General features: G+C 31.7%; 1 protein-coding gene across 1 annotated transcript in view; it reads left to right on the plus strand.

Annotated features, from left to right (window-relative positions):
* The window catches only part of LOC139502987 (uncharacterized), a 46933-nt gene extending 46079 nt beyond the window's left edge, over positions 1 to 854 (plus strand). Inside the window, exon 4 of the mRNA XM_071292658.1 lies at positions 730 to 854. Coding sequence (XP_071148759.1) covers positions 730 to 756 — 27 coding nt within the window. The 3' untranslated portion in view covers positions 757 to 854. The remainder of the gene's footprint in view (positions 1 to 729) is intronic.
* The last annotated feature ends 7154 nt before the right edge of the window (positions 855 to 8008 follow it).

An 8008-nucleotide genomic window follows, 5' to 3' on the forward strand; every position in this document is an offset into this window, starting at 1 on the left:
GAATAATTACACACCTTTTTTGAATAATTACACACCTTTTTTGAATAATTACACACCTTCTTTTTTGAATAATTACATACATTACGCATTGAATCGATTGCATTATAGACATATGTGTCTTCAACGCATCTGTTTCAATTTTTCCATTTTATATGATATTTTTCTTTAATAATTTTCTTTCTGATAAACACTATTTGAAAATTTTGATTCCTTTGGGCCGTTCGCCAATTCATTTGCATTATATTATTTATTTACTGTTCTAAGATATAGGAAGATTTGGTGTGAGTGCCAGTGAGACAACTCTCCATCCAAATAACAATTTATAAAAGTGAACCATTATAGGTAAATGTACGGCCTTCAACACTGAGCTTTGGCTCACACCGAACAACAAGTTATAAAGGGCCCAGAAATTACAAGTGTAAAACCATTCAAGCGGGAACTTAGGACAGCTGCAAACATTTGTAGCGGGATTAAACGTTTTAATGGTACGAAACCGTCTCCTCTCTTTTTCTGAAACAATAGCATAACATTACAACATAAAAAAACACACGATAAAATATCAATTGGCATGCTTAACTCAATCAACAAACGTAAATTAACACTTGTCAGTTAGTATTACACAATTAATGTCTACAAAAGAGAATGTTGTTAGAGTTAAGAGGAAAAGGACATTAATATTTTACTAATTGTGACGTGGATGAAGAGTATGCTTGATTTTTATTGTAATAGGATTGGACAAGTAAATGTTCATCATGAGAAAAAGACCCAGACAAGCTGCATAAAAACAGTGAGATCATCAACAAAAACATTATTTACTTCATCCTTATAATACTTGTATCAAAATTAAATCCCCAATATACTGTAGATATATACTTTATACAGAGTTCTTCTTCGTCGAAATTATCTCCCCGTTACACCACCTTATCTTAATATCCGTGAACATTAAACCCTTGAAGTAATGACGCGTTGTCAATTCACATGATTTACCTCTAGAAATTAGATAAATTCATCCGCAGAGTATCATTGCTAGTATTATATACCAGTTGTATTGTAAAACGTTAAATCACAAAAATACTGAACTTCGAGGAAAATTCAATCGGATAGTCCCTAATCAAATAGCAAAATCAAATGAAAAAAACACATCAAACAAATTGACAACAAATGTCATATTCCTGACTTGGTTCAAATGTAGAAAAACGGTGGATTAAACATGGTTTTATAGCGGTAAACCTATCACTTTTATGACAGGCGCATCAAATTCCGTTATATTCACAACGATGCGTGAACTCAAAAGACATGATAATAAATACAATAGTCAAAATACGGGTACAGCAGTCATCACTGTGTTACAATTTCAAAACAAAAAGTCATTTACAAAAAAGCACAAAAGCATCTATCAAATTAAAAAACAAATGCATTGCTGCGCGTGTCTGACGTCAGAAAATATAAACGTCACATAGGAAAAAAATTGTCGTTCAATGACCATTAAAAAAATTATAATTTCAATGGGGAATGGTGGTAAACAGCTTGTTGAAAAAATCAAAAGTTATGTTATAATTCATTTCAGAAATAGACCGAGATTTAAAATTGTCCAGAAGTTGTTTAGAATATTTTAGAATCCAGATATGGTTAATACCACCCACTACGAGATTAAAATAATTAAGGTTCGGTATCATTATAACGTTTTAATCCGATGCAATAGTTTGGACCTGTCCAAACTCAGTAATCTGATGTTCAGAAGTTGTCATTTGTTGTTTTTTATATAGACTTAGCCGTTGGTTTTTACCGTTTGAATTATTTAACACTAGTAGTTGTTTGGGCCCTTTATAGCTTGGTTTTTAGTGGGAGATCCGTGGTGAAGACCGTACTTTTACCTATAATGTTGTTGTTTTTTTTTTATAAATTATGACTTGGGTAGAGAGTTGTCTCATTTGGCACTCCAATCACATCTTCGTATGTCTAACACAATTTCAAAAACCAAAACACGGCGGAATGACAACACAACGGTCTACTAAACACAACTGGAAAGCTAAAATCTGATCAACATGAACCAAACATTATACAAAAATACCTTGAACAAAACGAAGGAATAATTTCAAATATCCTACATTCATTGATGCTGAAGCTTCTAGAAATTGAATTGCTTGATATATACTTGTTGTAACATGTAAACAATTTTTCTACGCACAAAGAAGATGCGTGTAAATAACTAGTTTTCAATAAAGTTGGCTTTGCATTTAGGTAAAATACATTTGTATGATCTAACATATTCGAAAAGTTAGTCTAACATTGTGTCATTCTGACATCTCGAGAGCGGTGCTGAATGATAACACTGTATTTCCGTAATCTAACATTTGAAATGTTAGTATAAAAAAAAGTAAAATCTCAAAAATATTCAACTATTACAAAAATTCAAAACGGAAAGTTCCATCTCAAATGGCAAAATCAAAAGCTCAAACACATCAAACGAATGGATACCAACTGTCATATTCCTGACTTAGAACAGACATTTTCAAATGTAGAAAATTGTTGATTGAACTTAGTTTTGTACCTAGCTCAACCTCTCACTAACAGTCGCTTCAAATGCCATTATATTTACAACGATGAGTGAAAAAACCAAAACAGACATAATAGGATGTCATATTGTTATTCTAACGTTTTGAAAGCAGACATGAATGAGATCACTGCAAAGTCTCAATCTTACTTTCAACTCCCGCATCCAATCATATGTCTTTCTGTACTGCTTTCACACTCAAACACGTGTACATAAGGGTCAAATTGTTGCATGGTACAGTTGGAAATTGATGAAAGTCACACACTCTTGTTTAATCTGCTGTCTTAATTCGAATGAATCAGTTTTGCATCGTCCTTGCATTCAGACAGTCATGGATAATAAGGCATAAAATAATGTGTTTTCAGGTTTAATTTGAAAGACGAGTTGTTCACCATACTTCTACATGTCTTCGGCATATTGTGTTTGTACCTCCTAAATATATGGACCTCTACACTGGAGATTAATATGAAAAGGGGCAGATAACTCAATCCATGAAAACCGTTAGAAATATTTCACAAAATACAAAATTATTGTTTGATACTATAAAGTAATTGTGTTTCTAGGGTAAAAGTTATTAAAACTAACAGCTAAAACAAAATAGAGTGAAAAATCAATTTAACAAGTGAAATAACAAAAGACTTGGATACCCATGAAAATTCACTTCTTGAACAAAATTATTTTATATGAAAAAAGTATATGACAACAGTAAATTTTTTATTCTATATTTCAGTTGGCGATATGTACTAGTTGTGATAAAGTTTAAAACAAAACAATCCTCGCTTCACAATACCCCTTATTAAAAATGGCAAAAGACAATGTACGATAAGGGCTGTTTTTATAGCCCTCGTATTTTCTCATGTTCCCCTAAAATGAAAAAAAGGGGGATGTAAAAAAACGAGCCTTATCGTACCTTGTCCTTTTGCTTTTTCAATAACACTGGATTTTTACGGAAATGATATATATGGTGAGGACAATATACTATTCATGAGTGCATGTATGTTGCATCAATAACATTCATTATAAACCCCTTTATAAGTTTTTGTAAATACAGCTGTTTCTCAAGACACGTCTTTTTTGGGAAAATCTTGAATATTCATAGAAAATTATTTTTGTTTACATATTGGTTCCCAGTTATTCTGTGTTTCATCTCACAGAGACATAATTTGGGAATGTTACCAGTACATGTTCATGTGCATATTGTTTACATTGAGATCTGTGGTAACCTTTCATTTGCGGTAAGGGTAAATAAAAAAAAAATAGTGTTAGTTTAAACTCTGAGAAATTCAGGGCATGTAAACGTTGAAAATATGCCGCACAGCCCTATATTTTGACCTTTGAAAAAAATGGTGGTGCAAATGAACTTTCAATCCTAGGATAACAAAAATTTCAAAACTTCAAAGTAAAAGTGGTACAGTTTGAGCCGTTAAAGGAGTTCCTATGGGAAATTGCATTGTCAATATTTACAGAAATGCAACCTTAAATTGACATAATTTGTTTTTAAGTTTAAACACCGTTACACTATAAAAAGACAATCATATGGAGGCATGTATTTTTTAGTAAATTGACACTTTTTATTAACTCGAGGTCCATTTTATGCAAATTATCTGTTTCTTAAAATAAAAGCAACAAGGCTAAAAAAGAACATGTATTTTCCATTTCCTATTGTTGTGTAGATTCTTGGAACATATTAAACATACATTTTCTTTGACTGCTTCTTGACAATATATCATATTTTTCTTAGTTAAGACTGAGCAAGCTTCTTATGGGGGGGTCGGGACTATTCGACTGTACATAAATTAATTTCACGCTTGAATTATCATGCACATGAAAAGTGTGTGTCGTACATTCACTGTTATTTGTTTGATATTTCGATTGATTTAAAATGTTGATATATTGTATTTTTGTCACAACAAAATATTATCGTTAGTATTTTTTCGACGAATTTGAATCTTTCTCTGTAAAGATTAAACTAACAAATACACGGCACTTCTGACAAAAACTTCGAACTCAGAGCCACCTTTACAAAGCTGTAGCCGATGCATAAAAAAAAACCACAAGTGTTTGGAGCAAATCCGCTACTTTAAGATGGAACCGACAACAAACGCCGTGTACAGTTTACATGTTTACAATTAGTTTAATGTAATGGACACTGGTTCCACATTAAATGTGTTCACACCTATACACCTTGTTTAGCTACCTATACATCAGATTTGTTCACACTTGTTAAATTGTTCATTACGTAGAACCGAATGCAAAGTTTTCGGACAACTTTTCCAGCAGTAAGGGAACGATCATTTGATTTTAAAAATGGGGGATCGAAATATTTCGATCCCCAATTTGATAAAAAAAAATCTGGTCATACAGATTATAAAAAAAATGTTCTGAATGAAGAGTTTTCAAATACATTTTAGTTTTAAATATTGAGAAAAAAAAAAGGATTTTGATCACCAGCATCGAACAAAAAATCTGACTCAGATAAAAAAAAAAAATATCCCCCCCCTTTTTTTAAGTTAAGTTGTTGCTCCTTTATGAAAGCAATTTTGATGATTTGCAGTAATTAGATGTACAAAAGATGTCTCGATAATGCATAAGAACACGTAAGCTGCAGCAGTGTGCTTACAGACGAAAAAAAGGATTGAGATGTTAGGGATCACTACATTTTTATCTTTTCTGTTTGTTTTAAATGGTATTTCTTCTCCAAGGAGTATTTGGGGGCAGGACTCTTAAAAAATAACATTTAAAAAATAGTTCATCGAAGCCATTTATTTGGTGTAAATTTACACATGGTCTGGGTGGTGATAATCGAATTTTATCCTGAGCGTTAAAATGAACGAATATCACGGCCCAACCCATGTGTAAATTTACAACAAGTCTATGGCTTTTTTTTTTATTCAAGTAGAACAAATACTGTTATTAAGAAAACTGAAGTGTGGGGGTTGGGGTATGCCATGTGTGGCTGTTCTATTTTACTCACTGTTAGATAAATGTACAAAATAGCTAATAAATATATAGCTTGCGTGAATCATTTATTAGATATCCGTTAGACAAAATGTGATCATACCAAATATTTGCCATTTTAATTTTTATATATTTTACGTTAGATACCCTCGAATTTCCTATTGACAGTTTGTCACAATGAGCCGCCATGTTGACCTACTGAAATCCGAAAATGTGTGAATAATGCAATACAATAGAAAAAGCAGCATCTACCTCCATATTTTATTTTAATGCAATATTATTCGAGTTTAGAAGGTAAAGGCAACGATAAAACCTTCAGCTTTGTCCTTTTCATTCGTATGACGTCATGTTTTGAAATGACAATAATGCGTCAAATAAATTAAAAGAATTTCGTGGAATTTTTATTTATTTTGATTTTCTTCATTTTTCAGAAGTATTATGCACTAATTCTTTTTGTTATGCCTCAGAATTAAGATAGCGTTTGCAAATAGGTTACGATACCTGTGAATTTACATAAGATGTATATTGTATCAGCCATTAGTATGTGCATCCCAGAGTCTGCCCTCGTATAGTTATATCGAGATTTTTATCTCGGTGTTGTTCACAAAGCAGATTAAGCACGTCATATTTGACTTTCTATTACATAGATTTGTTCTGATATTTCACTGCTGTCCAATGGGTTTGTTACTCATCTTGTTTTAAATGGAGAATTCACCACAATTGTTTTTATTGGCTTTAAATTCAAAAGAAGCATGAAGTTTAAAAGATTGATGAGCCCCCTGTGCTAAGTTCTAAAGACAGTTATATATAATTAAACACTGGAATGTTGTGGTAGAAGGTTTACTGAACAGAAAATTTTATATGATTAAGTGATTTATTGGGGAAATATGTTATTGTCCTTCATTAAATCACATTTATAAAGTAGCGATTTTATAAAAAGAAACTTTTCTTATTCAATTTTTTTTTCAAACATCCGGACCATTTGTCTTAAAACCCTGACAATATCAAACACTGATTTTTGGAGTTGAATACAAGGAGATTGTGCTTCATTTTTATTAAACATGCAATGTATTCATACTAAGATAGTTAGTCATGTGAAAAACTTTTAAAATAATGAAATAGCAGTAAATTGTCCTGATCGCAGGTTGTATCACTCTAAAACGAAATCGTGGACACATTCACACGATCCTATAGCTAACTCAAATGAAAATGAATTAATTGGATAATAACTAGATGATATTGTTTACGTAGGTGCTATGAGTTATTTATTTGCTACGGTTTACTATTCAAGGCAACACTAAAATTTCTTCGTTCATATATCAAAAGAAAGTTCTCTCTATAATTGACATTTTTCACTATTTCCCTTTACAAAATGAATAAAACAAAATGTTTATGTATATAAAGAAAAACTGAGAATATTCAAAGTTTGACCAAAATGTCCAAAAACAAACCTGCGTCTTCTTTGATCAAGAAATGAATCTGGGACTGAAAGCAAATCCCAGTAATTGATAATAAAATTGATTTTAAATTGCAACACGCAACTGCTGTATAATAGCGCACCTTCTATGTTGAATAATTGCATATATACATTACTTATTGAATCAATTATTGTATAGACATATGTTTTCATAAACACAATCTTGTTCAGTTTTTCCATTTTGATATAATATTGTTCTTCAATTTATGATTAATGCTATTTGAAAATTTAGATTTCTTTGTTCCGTTCTTTGGTTCCTTTGCATAACATTATTTAATTTTTGTTCTTGTCAGTTATTTTTACACATATACTGTCTACTAAAGAGACTGCGTTTACAGGTCAGAAGAAAAGGACATTTACTTTTTACTAATTGTGACTTATACAATATGAGTTATGACCACTCTATATTGAAATTGAAAAATACGTTGGTATTGAAATCACTGGAGCTGAAAAAAACTAATAAACAAATTGACTGGAAAGAATTCTGTACGCCAAGAGAGGACTCGTGAAGATTTTGCTATTCCAAGCAAATACAAAAAGAGCAGACTTAGATATTTGCGCTGGTTATCAGCCGTTTTATGAAAGCATAAAATTGTTCCATGTTAATGAAGGCCATGTAATGGGAAAACACTCCAGAACCACAAGGCAAAAGGTGCAAGTTCTATCAAAGCATATCTCATATCTTAAGATCAAAATATATTTTTTCAGGAACGAAAAAAGTCTAGGATGATTCATTGATTAAAATACCAGTAAAATAACCAGTCACAGTTGTGATGAATCAACAAGAACAATGATTGCAGGGTTTTTTTGTTCTTTCTTTGTGACGGGGTATCTGACTATCATCATGAAGCATTGACAATTATGATCGACAATAGAGTATTTGACTGTCATTTGAACTACTAATTACTGTTGCTCTTTTAGCCAGACTTTTATGCTGCTCATTGTTGAAGGCCGTGCGGTGACCTATAGTTGTTAATGTCTGTGTCATTTTGGTCTTTTGCGGATAATTGTCTCTTTGG

The sequence above is a fragment of the Mytilus edulis genome, chromosome 14 (assembly GCF_963676685.1).
Source record: "Mytilus edulis chromosome 14, xbMytEdul2.2, whole genome shotgun sequence".
Lineage (NCBI taxonomy): Eukaryota > Metazoa > Mollusca > Bivalvia > Mytilida > Mytilidae > Mytilus > Mytilus edulis.